Source organism: Spermophilus citellus, assembly GCF_964194105.1.
Source record: "Spermophilus citellus genome assembly, chromosome: X".
Taxonomy (NCBI): Eukaryota; Metazoa; Chordata; class Mammalia; order Rodentia; family Sciuridae; genus Spermophilus; species Spermophilus citellus.
In genome coordinates this window covers 4833870-4850829 of record NC_138190.1, presented here as the reverse complement: position 1 = coordinate 4850829, position 16960 = coordinate 4833870, and the positions used below count along the sequence as shown (strand labels likewise).

The following is a 16960-nucleotide window of genomic DNA, read 5'->3' as shown; positions in this document are numbered from 1 at the left end:
CTTTATTGGAACAAAGCCTCATGAGTTGCTAAATTGCCTGTGGCCGATTTGAACCTTCCTTGTGTCTATGCTGAAGAATTGCGACAGACACCTTGCGTCTTCAGCATTTACAAACAGAGGACTTTAAAGGAGAAGGACAAGAATTACAGATTTTGGCACAACAGAAAGAACAGTGAATTCTGAAACTAAAGATAACTGTCATATAAAGGGTAGTTTCAAAACTGTGAAGAGGGATCTCGGCCACAAACTGTTCATGTTGTTTAATAATAACAACAATAAAGCTCATGACACCAAGGGCTTTCTAAAATTAATCAAAGAGCCTTGGCAGAAACCTACGAATGAAAAAAAACCACATTGCAGATGAGGAAACCAAGTCACAGGGCAGGTAAGAGATCTCCGTGAGGACCTGGAATTCCATATCCTACAAAGTCCCCTTCAGTGCTAAAATTCTGCGCCAAGAAAAATCATCTCTACATCCTGATGAAACCCGAGGGACTGTTGTTTAAGGCAGTGACTAAAACACAAAGAGCCACCTCCCGAGACAGGTGAGCAACTCTGGTCTGGCCCTGGCTGACACTTGTCCAACCCAGGGCGTCGAAGGGAATGGAGGACGACAAAGGCATCATCAAGAAACCCAAGTGGTGGACGGTCCTTGTTTTTCCACAAAAACTAACATCCCTCTTCACAGCACTGCGCTCTCCAAGGTCGACATTTCCTGGTCAAGTTTTCTCCTGTAGAACTGCAGCTGCCCGAAAGCCACGGGCTCCTCTGCCAGAGGTGAGTCAAGGTGGTGGTGGAAGGAGGGTGCTGATAAAATCAAGAAGGGAGAGAGGCCAAGGGCGGCCACGCAGGAGCAGTGCAGACCAATCCTGGAGCACTCTCTCTCCAACTTAGCAACAGTCAACAGAAAGAGTAAGCGCTGGGTGCCGCATCCTGCTTTCTGGGGCTCGCTTGCACCCGGTTCACTTCTCTTGCAACAGTGATGGATTAGTTTCCCCAGAGAATTACATTTTCTGCCCAACAAGCAATTCTGAACCTATGTCAACTTGTTTTATCTGTGGTGAAAGGCACACAAATGTGCTGGGAATTCTTTTCGATTTTGCTGTGGAAATCACAGAACACGTCCACATCACCTTTACAACCACGACATGAATGTTTAAAAAAAAAAAAATCCTACAAAACCCAATGACTCCCATCCTAATTCTCCGAGAACAGAAGCAGGGAGAAATATTCTTAGGGGCTGCAGATGGGTTCTAGATGACCTGCCCACGGTAACATGGAATTTAGCATAAAATGGAACTGCCTTGGCTGGCGGCCCAAAGAAAATGCCAGAAGGATCTCGTTAAAATCGGGTTTCGCTTGTAACATCTGGCCAGACCCCAAGGCTGGCGGTTAAGTACGGTGTGGGCTCAGACGACTGCACACCATGTGGCCATGCCAACATCATTTTAATATCCTCTCAACCCGGGAAACATGAGCCCTGCTCAGGTTATAAACCAGCCTTGATGGCCTTGGGGCGAGACGCCTGTGGGGGCCCTGGTGGGTGGGTGGACCCGGAGGTGCCTTCCTGTCAAGGGTCACAGAGCCTCAGCATAGGCAGTCGACCTCACTTCCCGGCTTCAGTTAGGGAAGGCGAGACTCAGCCAGTTTATAATGAACAGCACCCGTTAGAAGCCTCAACAGAAGTTTAACAGAAAGTTATTCCCAAGGTGGAAGAACTAACTTACATTATTGTACCATCAGCACAATCCCTGTTCTCACACTGGGGAGCTTCAGGTCTCTCTTGTGCGTGTGGATCGATTCATATGTATAATCCTCGCGGTCATAGAACACTGGATTTCTGGTTGTTTTCTAAATAAATCTGACACAATATGAACGTTTTCATTTGTGGCTTGTTGGTCTTGGTAGCCACCACGGAGAAGACACGTGACTCACTCCGTCTCAGAGTTGAGTTTTCAAAACCGAACTAAAGGCTTCTGAGGAGAGGTTCCGAGGTTTTGGATGGTGATGATCTCTGCTGCCAGTTTGATTTTCCAGAATCTTCTCCAATCTGTCACATTTTCTTTCCTTTCCCTTCTCAACCTCTTTCCCCATCCTCCTCCTCCTCTTCTTTCTAGGACTTAGTGAACTCAGGGGTGCTTTACCACTGAGCTACACCCCTAGCCCTTTCTGTTTTGACAGGGAGGTCTTGCTAAATTGCTTAGGTCTCACTAAGTTGCCATCCTCCTGCCTCAGTCTCCTGAGCTGTTGGGATGACAGGCCTGTGCCTCTGCATCCAGCTGTTGCACACGTTTAATATCATACTTATCTGCCTCTGTGACAGTCGACTCTTCAAATATCTGTGATCCTCCCTGGGCAGGGAGAAGAAATAAGATTTCTAGCTCTGTCTTCATCCTAGGAGGGAGGGCAGTGCCTCCACTTAACAACTTACCAAGAGACATTTGTAGAACTGGAAATTGTGATTAGTGCTATATCCCTGAACACCAACAACTCTCAGCTGGGCACATGGGACACACCTGTATCCCAGCTACCAGGGAGGCTGAGGCAGGAGGATTTCAAGTTTGAGGCCTACCTTGGAAACTGTCAAAATAAAAATAAAAAGGGCTGAGACTGCAGCTCAGTGGCAGACAGACTGCATGGCAGGCACTCGGTCCCAGGTACCATGACTAGTACCAAGGGGGAAACCCCAGAACCTCAGACTCCCTGGGGGTACTCAAAGTGATTTTAGGTAGCACAGGGACAAATGCTTAAAATTTTACTTAACGTGTGCTATACCGACAGATGGAACTAATGTACCAGTATCTACCAGTATGCTTTAGAGGAATGGTTCAAATTAAGGAAAAATATCCGAGAATATTAATAAAATATGCAAACATGGCAAAAGTTCAGATGATCAGTGAATAGCAGACAGGCTGGGAAACGTACGTTTAGATAGTCGGGAGGATAGAGGCTTTCCGAGCAGGAGGAAGTCGAGAATGTGAGCGCACACCCATTGGCTCATAGGAGGGTGAGTCTCAGGCAGAAGTGGCTCAATGACAGTCCACAGGACCAAATCTGGCCGTGGCCCGTTGTTGTAAATAGTTTTATTGGGACACAGCTCTTGCCATGTGCTGCCATGATTTCAGGGGCTGTTTCTGCACCACAAAGACAGAGACAAATGCTGTTACCTGCAACAAGCCAGGCAGAGGAAGACAGCAATCGCTCATATGTGAAACCCAAACAGCAGGACAACAGGTGCCAGGGGCTGGGGTGAGGGCAGGGGAGACGCAGGTCAAAGCATGCAAAGTTCCAATTAGACAAGAGAAATAACTTCAAGAGACCCAGGGAATAGCACGGTTGCAACGGTTAAGAAGAATGAACTGTATTTTGAAAATTGCTATTCACGTGACCAAAAAATGCTAAGTATGTGAAGCAATGCATAGTTGATTAGCTCCAAACAGCCGTTCTGCACTGCATACATGCTTCCAAAACACTGTGCTGTGCACTATCAACACATAACTATACACAAATGTGGATCTGCAGGTCCACATGGCCTGTTCTGCATCCTAGCTTTATGACCTCTGGGCACTCAGACCTCAGGACCTTGGCCCTCAGCGGTGGATGACACAGCGCTGTGTCTTCTTTCTTGGGGCTGGTGGGAATAAACGGCTTCTTCTGTCAGGTACTGAGCATCATGCCTGGCTGTATACAGCAAGTGCTCCTTAAGTGTGTGTTACTGGGACAACAGGGACAGAGGCAACACTGACAGAGGTGGTGGAGGAGGCGGGTGAGGGAGCTGGGGACAGGCGGTGGGGCAGACACCATGGAAGAGAAAGGCCTGAGCACCCTTGGATTTTCTATAGTAAGCAGCGCTGTAGGCTGCATGCTGGGTGCCCACCTTCCTTCCAAGGCCAGCCTGCAAGGTGAGGGCGTTAAGGAGCGGAGCCTCTGAGGGGTGATGGGGACGAGGGCAGACCTCTGGGGTCCAGAATCGGGCCGTGTGGACAACAGACAGTAGGGTGGGATGGGATTAAGGAAAGCCGGAGAGAATGTCATCCAAAATGTCACTATGGTGGTCAGTGGAGAGACTGGGGATGGACGGACACAGAGTGGGAAGGTCAGGAGAGACATTAGGGATGGGCACTCACGTCTGGGGTTGGGGGAGCGGTTGGAGAAGGGCACCCAGAGCAGCTCACTGACCACAGACACGCGGGGGAAGGAAAAGGACAGCACTTAGGGGGCCGACGTTGATCAGAATGGCCACAAAGGCAGCAGCAAAGGCTTCAGGGAAAGGGGACCAAGTGCAGGTGACGTGTTTGCTATTTGGTCTGCAAAGAGGAACACAGGGAATTTGGTAGGAGATAAAATATGTATCAGTGAGGGACAGTTTGAAGGTCACATTAGCATTTCAGAGCAGGCCGGTCTTCAAGGTGACCGTGAACTTTGAAGAAGGCAGTGCTTGGTAAGCGCCCTTTCATATTATCTAAAACAGGAAACCCGAGCCAGTTCGAGTCTCCCAACTCGCCCCCAACTCCTAAAGCAGGAGGGCCTATTCAAGTCTTCCACGCAGTGTCTGTACCAGGGCTGTGTTCGTGACCATGGGAAACAAGGGGTTATGTGCTAAATCAACCGTAATTCATACAACACTCAACTGGGGCTGGGGATGTGGCTCAAGCGGTAGCGCGCTCGCCTGGCATGCGTGCGGCCCGGGTTCGATCCTCAGCACCACATACGAACAAAGATGTTGTGTCCGCCGAGAACTAAGAAATAAATATTAAAAAAAAACTCTCTCCCCCTCTATCACTCTCTTTAAAAAAAAAAAAAAAAACACTCAACTGGCCTTCATTCTAGTTGTTTCGCACCCTCTCATCAAATACCCAGCACAGCAATGACAAGTCTCAATCCACAAAATTCAGCCACTTTTACTGGGGGAAAAAAATATTCTTTTTACGAGCTTGGTGCAAACGAGGCTCTCTCTCCTGACACAGGTGAAAGATTTCATTAAGACAGACGAGGAGGGAGCAAAGACAGAAACCAATGAGAACGGTCAACTTGGAAACGACCAGCAGCACACGGGAACCATGCAGCCGGGGGGTGGCGAACCTCTGGAAGGTACGAAGCACCAACTCTGCATTCTGCTCCCAAAGGTGGTTATAACCCAACCAAAAGACTGGTCGAGGGACACGGTCTTCACCAATGAAGAGGAGTTTGTGCGTGACTCTCAGCGATGCCAGCAGGTTTACCCCTGAGACACTGGCATCCAGTACAGGTTCCACGCAAGTTCTGGACCTGAGCTGCCGTCAGGCCGGGGCTCGGCGATCTGGCAAAGATGGTATTCTGCCAAGGGACATGAGACGGCTGCCGCTGGGGGTGTGTGAATTATTGAGGCCACCAGCTGGCAGGGCGATGCTTTTTTGCACATTTGCTCTCCCAAGACCCCACCGCAAGGCACTGCCTACGCCCACGGGAGGCCACCAGCAGACACGGGACCGGGTTGCTTTCCACACAGTGCAGGCTACCTTCGCCCTGCAGCTCTGTGGCCCTTCTCTTCGGGTCTTACTCATTATTTGATGAAAAGAATGTTTCCCTTTATTACTGATGTCTACAGCTAAGGCCACCAGGACTCTAAGAAAGGCCTGACCTTCCCAGTGTCCTAAGGAACCTTCCATGAGACAGGGACACACATTAGCAATGGAAATGAGCCGCTGCAGTCCAACAATATTTTTAGAGCCTCGCTGAACAATAAGCCCCGAGCTTGTGTTTGGAGGAGGAGAGCCGAGCCATTAAAGTGACTTCCCAGATCCATGGGAACCTGCCACCGTGGGAGACATTCACAGCCTAGGAAACCCCGGGCCTTGTGGGGTAATTTGTCAGCTCCTAGGATTACGGTGGGCAAAGCCGCTTAATCACTTCTGGAGACGCAATTATTAGCAAATCTTACGAGAAACACCCTCTTCTTGGTTTCCTCGCCCACTCACCAGGAGCCCAGTGGGGGAAAAAAATTCAGATTGAAAGTCTGCAACTTGCAATTATTTTATTACCTGCCAGGGAAGGCTGCTGGCAGACCCTCCCCCTCCTCAAGGGGAAGAACGCTCTGGAAAATTAATAAAGACAGGACTGCGGTTCTCCCTGGGGAAGTCAGTCTGAGTGATGCTTCTGAGGGCAGTGCACGGAGGCCCAGGAGAAGACGAAGAAATGAGAATTCCATCCATCCTCCTTCAACAAAAACCAGGTGATTGCGGTCATCACAGTGGAGGGGAAAAGCATGCTGTTGGTACCCAGCAGGCCAAGGCCCGGGATGTGGCTCCACAGTCTACAAAGAAGAGAACAGTCCCCCAGGACAGAGAACAATCCGCCACCAACTCACTAGTGTTGAGGCCGAGAAACCTGATGGGAAAGGGAGGCTGAAAACCTCTTCTAAGTGCTTCAGCTGGTGCCCTCACCCCTGGGACAAGACCCTCAAACCTGCCCACTTCTGTCAGGCTCCATGCAAACCAGGAGCTGGCCATAAGGGCCACACAAGAACATTTTGAGAGTCACTGAAAAGAACATAGAAGAACAGCCCCATACCCCACCTATCCTCAAACCTGACCCCCAGCAGACACCAATGTGGCATCTGCACAATCCCGAGACACGTGAGGAATGTTGTATAAACGGAACTGTGCACAGTGGGATCTCCCGACACCAGTCCTAGGAAGACTCATCCATCTTTCTGCCTGTGTCAATATAGCTCATCCCTTTTCATGGCTGAATAGTACTCCACGGTGTGGATGTGCCAGTTGGGTTAATCTATCACCCACCAAAGGTCGTGGCAACCTTTGTGGTGAGTGCTATTACAAGTAATATCATTTTCTGTTCTATGTTTAAGATACTCATAATGTCAGACACAGATCGAGCTTACAAACAACACCTGTGCATACCACGCACTTAAAAGAGTTCCTGTTAAACCCTTAATGCTCCTGTGGCATTGAGGTGAACCCTTTCTAGGCAAGTGTTCCAAACTCAATCTGCACATTAACGTTCTTGCTGTAAGACCTTTCCCCCCCAAACGGAGTTAAAATACACAACACAAAATAAACCATTTTACCCATTTTTAAGTAGCATGGAAGACATTCACCCTGCTGTCCAACCATCCCCACCACCAAACGTATTCCTTCTGCAAAACTGAAAAACTCCTGTCCCCAAGTCCCTGGCAACCACCATTTTGCGTCTCCGCAGGGGGGATTCGTCTCCTCTGCATACCTCTCATAAGGGAACCAATCAGCATTTACACTTTGCGACCAGTCGACTTCTCTGAGCACAACGTCTCATCACAAGATTCATCTGTTACATACCTTGGGCCAGAATTTCCTTCTGGCGCCTTCTCCTGGGTCCTCACATGGGGGAAGGGGCAGGGAACACTCTGGGCCTGGTTCATAAGGACATGCATCCCGCTCGTGGGCTGCACCTCATGAACTCGGCACTCCCAGAACCCCACCTCCAACACCAGCACCTCTGGAGTTCGGATTTTAACATGAATTTGGGGCAGAACACAAATGTTGGGATCACAGCAACTACCTCTTAGGAGCAAAGACGGTACATGATAGCAACCATGTACTCATTATGTAAAGAAAAGAAAAACTCATTCCATACATCTTGTCTCCCATTTGGAGATCAGCTCTTGAGGAACACGGCATGTGTCCAGGGTGTACACGTCTACTCTAAAAGATGAACGATAGCCTGGTTCCAAGTAACGTGAAGACGGTGACATCAACGTAGGCCATGGAGATGCACAGTGAACGGCCTCTTTGCTGTGAATCACGACAGATCTGAACACACTCTCCAGGCTGGGTGCTGTGGTCAGTCCTACCGGAGGGTCTTCCAATTATCACAGTGAAGAAAGTGGGTCAGCCTCGGAGTGACTTACCATATATATAAGAAATGAACTCCATGATCATGGTGGCAAACTCGGTCTCCAAAATGTTTACATGACAGCTGTTGGGGCGTGTAAGTGGCAACCTCTCTGCACCGGACAGAGCCTCGGTGAGACTCCATTTCTCACTGGTTTCTTTTCACTGGCGTGGTTACCAGAACCTTCACGGGGTTTATTACTGGGTGTTCCTAGTGGTGTGCTGGAATCCAGCCTGATGTCCTGGCTGATCCCAACAGCTGGGCCGGCTGCAGCCAACGCAGGCCTTGCACATGCTAGGCAAGCCCTCTACACTAAGCCACACCCCCGGCCCTTTTTATTTTGAGGCAGGGTCTCACTAGGTTGCGGAGGCTGGCCTCAAGCTTGCAGTCCTCCTGCCTCAGCCTCCTGAGCAGCTGGGATTACAGGAGGGCACCATCACGCCTGGCCAGTTTTTCTTTCATGCAGAGAGTTCAACTGGTCACTGCTGTGGAAGCTAGGACCCTGATTCAGAATCCCAAGAGGAAGTACCAGACATCATCAATATCCTATAAATACGTGTGCTGGATAAAAAAGTCCTTTTACCTACTTTTCAGGGCGCCTCTCCAGTCCCTTCTGTAAACCTCCGTGTTTAGAAAGTGTCTTGCTTCTGCCCGAGATGAAAAAACCACCCAGTGGCTTCTGATAAGGCTAAACCTACACCTACCACAGGACCCAGCAATCCCACTCCTAGGCACTTCCTCAAGGTAAACAAAAACCTCTGTCCACACAAAAAACCTTACATGCAAATGTTTCTAGTAGCTTCACTTCGCAATCACTGAAACCAAGAAAGAACTCAATGTTCCTCAACAGGGGATGGACAAGCAGACTGCCATACAGCCTTCAAAAGGGAATATTACTTAGCCATAAAAAATCCACACACGGCTGATGCATGCAACTGCACGAACAAGCCTCAAGGGCCCTGCACTGAAGGAAGCCGACTCTGACTATGTACCCTGTGACTCCCATGTCCGCAGAATTGCTACAGAAGCAAAACCTGATGGACAGAAAACAATGGTGGCTGCCAGGGGCTGGCGTGGATGACTCAGGAACCCGAGAAAAATTGGGAAGAGCGACAGAATCTCTGTCTTGGTTGGTCATGTGACCCATCTACTTTTCGCAAAAATCTACAGACCTACACTCCAAAAAATGGTACATTGGGTACATGTCAATCATGGCTTAATTGTTCATGAATTAAAAAGGGAGGAAGCCATTACCACCACCAAGGAGGGGTCAGATCCATCTTCCCCGGGGCCTTCAACCAAGAGCCACCAGTCAGCTCAATATGCTACTGTGGAAAATCTGGCTCCAAACTCCCAGGCCTTGTCTCCTCTGCAGAACGACTTCTCCCCACGACATCATCTTCCGTCCACTGAGCACAGAGCTGGCCCTGTGTGCAGGACACAGCAGAAGCCCTGGCTTTTCTTTTCCCCAGGATCAGCAAACCCATTCATCTGGCTGCGCTCAGAGCCTTGGCAAACCCCTTGCTTACGTGAAAACTGTCCTGGTGTCAACTGAGCCGAGAAGGCAGGCGTGACGCTCTTCACACCCCTGTCACCTGGCTGTCACCATCCTCCCTTTGCTCCTCCTCAGACTGCACCTTGCCCTTGAAGGACTCCCTTCAGACCTGCCTCCCTCACCCCTGCCTCTAGGTCACCCTCTTACCCTGCAAGCAACGCCTCCCCACCTCAATGAGCTCCTCTGCGGCTGGGCCCACACGGCTCCGATCACCGTTTGTGTTGGTGCAAGTGACCTTGTGTTAGGAACATGGGTCAGGAGAACACATTTCCTTTAGGATTTGGATGCTGGGAGGAAGCCCTGGAGGAGACACTTCAGATGTCCACAGGGTCTCCCTTGCTAAAATGTCCCTCTATAACCAAGCTGGAAAAGGACTTCCACTTTCAGAAACAAGCCAGAGAAGAAAAATTGTGATTTCCCCAGGATTGACACCAGCCCATGCACACGGACAGACACACACTCACAAGCCTTGCTCCCTGGCTTCTCTCTTCCCAGGACGGTCAAGAGAGCTTCCGGCTAAGACACAGTGCCACCCACCGTGGGCTTCACACACAGCGCCCAGGGGCAGTGAGACCCTCACCCAGCCAGCCAGAGTGCCGTGACTTGAGCAAAACCAAGCGCAGCCTCTCTGGTGCTGGAGCTGCTCGTTCAAATGCTGCTATTTCATCTAAACGTCTTCCCTCTGGAAAGAAAGCAGCCTTCAATATCCTGCTTCCTTCCTGGGAATGTGTGCTCTATGACATGGAACCCTCTCTTCCTTGCAGCCTAAATCATCCCAGATAACACCATGGATATTTGGGGAATGGGAAGGAAAGAGAAGATGGAGGACAAGGGTGGTGGACAGAAATGGCACCTGGTTCATCCTGCAGCTGAGCAGGGCCTGAGCAAGTTCAGTGGCTCCGGAGGAGCCGAGGACCATCTACTGGGAGGCAAGACTGACTTTTAACGCGTTTGGTGGTACTGAAGGCGAGCGTGCGCTCAGGTGTCTGAGGGGGAGCGGATCAAGGAAATGATTTTCTTCTCACAGGTGGGGGAGAAGGTGCTCTTCAAGTTGGTGGAGGATCATTAACTATGGGCTTAACTAAACCTTAGAACTTGAGATAAAGAGAAAACCAACCCAATCATGTACACCAGCCAATTCCTCTCCCCACTTCTTCCTTGTGGAGCATTTAAAAAAATTCCAGAATAGACACAAGGATTCCATCCAAGCAATCTCTCCTGAAACACGGGCCACACCTACTGGAATGTAACTTGGATGTTGGTGAATAATTAGGAAAAGAATTCAACAGACATTATACAGAAGTGACACTTGGGAAATTCTGGACACACTGCTCTGTCCCAGTCTCGGTTCCCTAGCTGCCTGGTTACAGAAGCTTTATAAAAATAAACAGGAGAAGTGTCAACAGATACTACACGAGGAGGCCAGCCTTCCTGCGGGAGGGAGGGAGGGAGATCCGTTTACGGAAAGACGGTGCGAAGCGCTCGTGCCCTGGACATGGGGCCAACCAGCAGCACAGCTGCTGTCCCCAGGTAACAGATTCTCTCTCCTGCCCGACATTCACAAACTCAGCTTGTTGTCTGTTGACACACTCTCCCTGTCCCTACCATCAATATGGCCTCGCACAGAGATATTTCAAGGACCACGAGGGAAGCAGGACTTGGTACGTGGGGTTTCTCACCTGCAGGTAGCTCAGGGGGTCTCCGAGTTCTGTGATAGGAGAACACCTGTCCACCAGGTGGACAACTGCTGCAAGTTCTGAGGTGTGAGAGTGACCTCCCTGGTCCCACAGCTCAGGCAGTATACTTTGTTTCTACATCACTGTCTGATACCATGCTCTGGCAACAGCCAAGCCAAACGCTCAAATATGTAACAAGAACATGTATCACCACGAACAGTGTGCTAGCTGGGATTCCAAATAAGAAGTTCCAAGCTTGGATCAGAGGGATTTCATTTGAAACATGCTACATGTCCCACCAACTATCACTTTTGCCTGGAGAACCACTTTTCTAGGGGAAACCGAGGCTCAAAAACCGAGGCTACGTAATTTGCTCAGGGTTTGAGCCATTTTCTTTGCATTGATGCCTGCCTAGTTTCTCTTTCAGCCTGGATCCAGGTGCCGATCAGCTGGTTCCTCCTCAAACCTAGCACAGACGGTTCCGGGCCGACCATGGTTCGACTTATCTTTGGACTTTCACAATAGCACACGCGCCTTACACATTCAGTAGAAACCGTTTCAAATTTTGCCCTGGGATCTTGAGTTCTTGCTGCACTTCTGATTCTCAGATGCGGCACCTCTGGGCAGCCCCAGGATCGGTAGGTAAACATGCAATGTCTACAGCATGCAGCGCTCTGAGCTGGGGGCTTGCAGGCCACGTACAGTCCATGCGGTTTCAGGTCAGGACGTTTTCTACTTTGGATGAGTTTATCAGGATGCGACCACCATATAATGTAAGCCAACAGGTTATAGCATTCAGATTGGCTAGGCTAAGCTATGATGTTCCGTAACCTAGGCTATAGGTATGAAGTGCATTTTCAACTAAGGGTGCATTTGAGGGGAGGCGACCACATTGCTAAGCAGAGGATCATGCTATCGTTTATATCTAAGATGTCTCCAAAGGCCCCATACTAGGTAAGGTGGTGGAGTGTTGAAGAAGGGGGGGCCCCAGTGGGAGGAAGCTAGGTCTTTGGAGGTGCATGCCATCCCTGAAGGACCCTGGGCCCTTCCTCTTTTGCTCCATAAATCTCTCGTGTCAAATCTACAAGGTTCAAATCAACACCCCAGTGGGCCAATGCTCCCGACCCTCTCCGTGTTTATCACAAGTTCGAGGTTCACTTGGGTCTCATTTCACCTGAACAGAAACGTCATGGGGATAGCATTGCCTTTCAGCCTGGGAATGAGATAGCCCCAGGACCTTCTCTCCTCCCCACTCTCTCTCTCGCAAAGAGCACCGTTAGCCCTCCTTGTTACCCTTCCACCCATGGCCAGCGTCCCACCCGCGGCACATTGAAGGCGAGTTTCTTCCCGACAGAGGACCAAACCCCTTACCTGATTCCTGGAGGTACCGATACACCAGAAAGTTCACCTCGTCACTGGTAATGCTCATCTTAGCCTCACCTCGCGGCGACGAGGTCTTTACAAAGCGGGAGCCACCCTCTGCGAGGAGAAATGAAGCGATAAGCCATCAGTCAAAACTCTCAGGACGCGGCCCGTGTTTCACGTCTGCATTCTTTTGGGCTGAAAACACCACCCACGCTCTCAAACACACGATGGCAGTTAACGCCTGATGTCAGGTTTTATAATTATTTGATTATATAAAAACCCAGCAAGCAAACCCACCCAAACTAACCCCAAATGCTTATATTCCAACAAGTGCTGGCGAGAATGCAGAGAAAAGGCAACTCTTGCACACTGGCTGGGGGGAAGGCGTAAACTGGTACAGCCATTGCGGAAACCAGCGTGGAAGTGCCTCAAAAATTGAAAGATGTCATCAGTATTGGACATGTACCACCACCAGGAATGAAATCAGTATGTGAAAGGGACACCCACACCCCTATGTTTAGTGAAGCACTACTTCTAATAGCCAAAAGTCCAACCACCCAAATGTCCTTCCACTGGTGAATGGACAAAGAAAAAAAGAGAAAATAAAATACTCTTCAGCCATTCACAATTGAACCCTGCCATTTGCTTCAACATGGATTGAACTGAAGACCATCAGGTTGAATGAAAATAATCCAGGCACAGGGACTCAAGTACCAACAGGTCTCACCGATAGGCGCATCTAAAAGTCGATTGCATGGGACTCGAGAGTAGAGCCGTGATGACCAGAGGCCAGGACAGCAGGGTGGGAAGGGCTGATTAATGGGTGTAATTTACACTGACAAGTTCTGAGGTGCTCACGCACAGCAGCGTGACTGCAGATAATAATGCAGTGTATGTTTCAAAAAGCTACAAGAAGGCCTGTTGAAAGGTTTCACCATAAACAATGATAAACATTTGAGGAGACACAAGTTTAACCTGCTTTAAACATTATGCAATAAACACATATATCAAAACATTCCATGGGCTAGGCATGGTGGTGCACGCCTGTACTCCAAGTGACTCAGGAGGCTGAGGCAGGAGGATCCCGAGTTCAAAGCCAGCCTCAGCAAAGCGAGACCCTAAGCAACCCAGTGAAACCCTGTCTCAAAATACAAAATATGGTTGGGGATGTGGCTCAGTGGTCGAGTGCCCCTTGGTTCAATCCTTGGTACTCCACCCCCCACCAAAATTCATGGTACCCCATTAATATGGTTTGTTGTTATGTATCAGTTGCAAAGTAGATAAAATTAAAAAGTGCTTATTGCCTTTGATTTCATTTGGTGACATTTCTGTACTTGTGTACAGGGTGTAAAGAAAACTGTCAGTCAAAACACAAATGTGTCCCAATCTCTGCTTGATGTCTCCGAAGACATCGCCTTAGGAAGCCAAGTAAAGACACTCAAAGAGAAGCTGTGAAATCAGAGTATACACCCCGATAAAGAAGTGAAATATTATTTAAGGGGAAGAAATTAAAGATCAAAAACAGAACATGGGAGCTCTGTACAGACTTTGGCAAGAGCGTCACACTGCTGAGGAGGAATCGGTGCAGAGGCAAACCTGATCCTTCAGGATTCTTACATCCTGCCCAGGTGCAGCCCTCTGGTTGGCGTATCATCAACTCCTAATGAGACAACAGACAGGCAGGAGTCTCTCAGGCTTAGTAGGGCCTCAAGAATGAACTCGAGAAACAGCTTGCCACTACACATCCCGACGCAAATGTATCACAGACGTCTCCATCAGCCTCTGGGATGCGACGCATTCAGAGATGGTAAACGAGGAATTTTTCAAATTTCATTTGAAGACTGTTAATAAAATATAGAAAGTAATCGTGTGCGACTGTCAGCTGATCTCTGCACCCCAGCTGCAACATCACGTGAGTCATTATGCAGACAAAAGCAAATTTTTTTTTTTTTAACAAGTTGAACCTCTACAGAATTTCTGACCCTTCCCCCCAAATAAACAACAATAAAAGAAACAGAAATTACTGATTCCCAGCATGAATTGAAGTTTGGCAATTCCTTGTTCCACAACTGGAGCTTCTGTGGTTTCAGACCCTTAACAGGCAGCGATGGAGACAGGAGTAGAATTCTGTGCTTTCAGCCTCTCCCCTGAGAGCTTCTGGACGGGGTAGAACCAGGTCAGCACACCTACCAGTCAAACTGCAGTCAACCCAGAGTCCCTGGAAGGTGACCGAGTCGGGAAAGATAAACCTAAACCGGCACCATGCAGGGGAGGGCAGATGTCACCCCGACTGCAAGGGTCAGAGCAGTTGGGAGGAACAGCCTTGGAGAGCGTCTGGTCTCACTCTTCTGCAAGCTACAAACGAGGAGACCACCACCGAGGCATAGTCAGGATCTCGCAGCAGAGAGAGACTGGAACACAGAACAACCCTGAGCAACCAATGGTTTAACCTGAAGGAGGAAACCACAGGCTGAGGCCACAGGACATGCTCCTGGGCCTGCCTCGTGTCCCCTGACAAAAAGCACTTTTGCCGGTCAGCACTTTCTAAACCGCCCTGGCAAGGAGCCCCTGGAGATGAGGTCCCAGGGTTGACATTCCTGACATGGCTCCATCATGTTTTCCACCCCCTATTTTAAGGGGGGCCGTTGCTACCACGCCGCCTCGGCCAAAGGCCAACCCCAAGTCAACCAGGAAGTGAATCCCCCAGCCCCCTCCCCACTTTTGATTTTCTCCATTGAAGATCCAGATATTCAACTGAGGGTCAATGGGACAGTGGTTGGCTTTGGGTCGAGGTGTCAGAGATGGCAGGTATTATAACGACTCTAAGTCCTCCTGTGAGCTTTATTTAAGTATCACCAATACTGCATATCGTTTTAAACAAACTCCTTTAAACATATAATTTCTACGCAGAGAATGAGACGACTTTGGGAACCAGCTCTTCCGATCACATGAGCACCTGTGGAGTCTCCTACTTACTCACGCTGGATGAAAGAAAAAAATTCTGCCCCCCTTTTTCTGTCACTAAAAAAAATGAGATCCAAGGGGACAGAAAAATTACTGGGCACCTACTATAGTTAAGGCATGGTAATTGGCAACACTAAACAAAAACACTACAAATTCCAAGATTCTGTCTTTGGCCAGGCTCAGTGTCACACACCTCTAATCCTAGTGGCTTGGGAGGCTGAGGCAGGAGGATTGCAAGTTCAAAGCCAGCCTCAGCAACAGTGAGGCGCTAAGCAACTCAGTGAGACCCTGTCTCTAATACAAAATAGGGCTGGGGATGTGGCTCAGTGGGCGAGTGTCCCTGCATTCAATCCCCAGTATAAAAAAAAAGATTTTGTTTGACATACAGCTCATTAAGCTTAACAAGGTGCCTGTACAAGTCATGTAAAGTTCCCCACGTGTCCCCAAAGGTATCCTGAAGAAGTAGCAGTCTTCCAAGAAAGCAAAGTTCATAGAAGAGCTAAATTCTTGACTGATGGGGACAAGACCTCTGAATTTGCAAGAAGCAAGGTTAGACAGAAAAAGTTCACGAGTTTTTTTTTGTGTGTGTGTGCGCGCGCACGCGCCCGCATACAAGGAAGGGTGTTTTATGAAAATAGCCTTTTTTTTTTTGGTGGTGGTAGTGGTCCCAAGCATTGAACCTGGAGCCTCACATGCTAGGCAAGTGTTTATCACTGAGCTGCACAGCCAGTCCTTTTTAAAATTTTTAGACAGGGTCTCACTAAGTTGCCCAGGCTGACCTCAATCTTGAGATCGTCCTGCTTCAACCTCCTCAGTTGCTGAGATTATAGGTGTATGCCACCACATCTGGCTGACCTCACTTTTAATGACATGCCTTATGCCCCCTTGTCTTGGGGCAAGAGGACCGGCCTCTCTGATGGCCTTCAGGGTGAAGGATCAAGCATGTTTGCAGAGAGGAGACCACCTCCATCTTCTCCGTCAAAGGTGATTCTCTGTGGACAAGTGGCATGAAGCTAGAGATGCCCGTGCCAGTTGCAGTATGGATTAATTAGAGGTTCATCAGGCCGAGGGCTCCTACCTGTTCTGAACTCACTGGCTCTGTCAGGGTATTGGCTAGAGAGCAGGCAGACAATGTCCTGGTAGCCACACAAGTGCCAGGGATGTGGGACTTAACTCGGGGGCCTGTGACCAGGAGTAGACAGCCTGATTCCTAACTGCACCTTCAGTCTGGGATTGCAGGCTGTGAGGCGGTCAGTTTCCTCCCTGGTAGGAGGGCATGAGGATTCAGGCCTTTATGTGAAGACCCAGAGCAGGGCCCACCGCACGGTCAATGCCCAGCTCAGGTCAGCTAGTATGCTTATTTAGCCACCTCTGAAAACTGTCCCAGAGCCACCTCAAGGGGCCTTTGCATTGGACCAGGGCAGAACATGTCGCGTCCCCACAGGTCCCCTCAGCCCTACCAGTTAACCAAGGACAGTCAGCCAGGCCAGGCTGCGCCTACACATTCCGTCAAAGAAAGAGGCCTGCGCCC

At 49.4% G+C, this 16960-nt stretch overlaps 1 protein-coding gene across 4 annotated transcripts in view; it reads right to left on the bottom strand.

Annotated features, from left to right (window-relative positions):
- Window positions 1-16960, bottom strand: part of TBL1X (transducin beta like 1 X-linked) — a 177984-nt gene that overhangs the window by 29225 nt on the left and 131799 nt on the right. For all 4 annotated transcript variants that reach the window (XM_081276734.1, XM_081276732.1, XM_081276731.1 and 1 more), the window contains one exon: window positions 12472-12579. Coding sequence is in view for 3 of the 4 variants with exons in the window: in XM_081276732.1 (XP_081132858.1) it covers window positions 12472-12529 (58 nt within the window). In the remaining variant the exon portion in view is untranslated. The remainder of the gene's footprint in view (window positions 1-12471; window positions 12580-16960) is intronic.